This window comes from Nanorana parkeri, unplaced genomic scaffold, assembly GCF_000935625.1.
Source record: "Nanorana parkeri isolate BGI_ZX_2015 unplaced genomic scaffold, ASM93562v1 scaffold947, whole genome shotgun sequence".
Taxonomy (NCBI): Eukaryota; Metazoa; Chordata; class Amphibia; order Anura; family Dicroglossidae; genus Nanorana; species Nanorana parkeri.
The window spans coordinates 656,240-656,821 of NW_017307215.1; the positions used below are offsets into that span (position 1 = coordinate 656,240).

The 582-nt window shown below is 55.3% G+C and overlaps 1 protein-coding gene across 1 annotated transcript in view; it reads left to right on the forward strand.

The window, feature by feature from the left end:
- The first annotated feature begins 264 nt into the window (after positions 1-264).
- Positions 265-582, forward strand: part of CKS1B (CDC28 protein kinase regulatory subunit 1B) — a 2,479-nt gene continuing 2,161 nt past the window's right edge. The window contains exon 1 of the mRNA XM_018566400.1: positions 265-273. Coding sequence (XP_018421902.1) covers positions 265-273 — 9 coding nt within the window. The remainder of the gene's footprint in view (positions 274-582) is intronic.

The following is a 582-nucleotide window of genomic DNA, read 5'->3' on the forward strand; positions in this document are numbered from 1 at the left end:
GGGCTGTGATAAGGGGGTACAGTGAGGGGTAAATTGTGGGAAGAGATGTGATGATGGGGCTTTTATTGGGGGAGGGGATGTGATGAGGGGTTCAGTGGGGGAGGAGTTATATTGTGGGAGGACCAGTAATGTAGGGGGTACAGTGGGGGAGGTGGTTTAATGAAGGGGTACATCAGAGGAAGGGTTATATTAGGTAGGAGTTATATTAGAGGAGAGGTGTAGAAGCAGCTGGGTGTCCCCGCCCTTCTCACTCACCAGGACGGCATGAAGCGGGTACGGGGCGGGCAGGGTGTCTAGGGTCCGGTCTCCCGACTGGGGAAACTTTCCACCTCTTTTCCTCTCACACACGAAACTTTTTCCGCCACTTCCGGCTCCGCCGAGCCGTACGTCACCGTGACGTCTCTAGCAGTGCCGCCATCTTGGCAGAGCGCCTCACGCCTCGCTTTGACATCAGACCCCGCCCCAGTGACTCTGAGCATTCGGATTGGCTGCTCCGCTTGTCCAATGGTAGCTTGGGTCTGGGAGATTTGAAGCGCGGCGGGAAGAGAAGAAGACGAGGAAGAATGTCTGCAATGAATATAT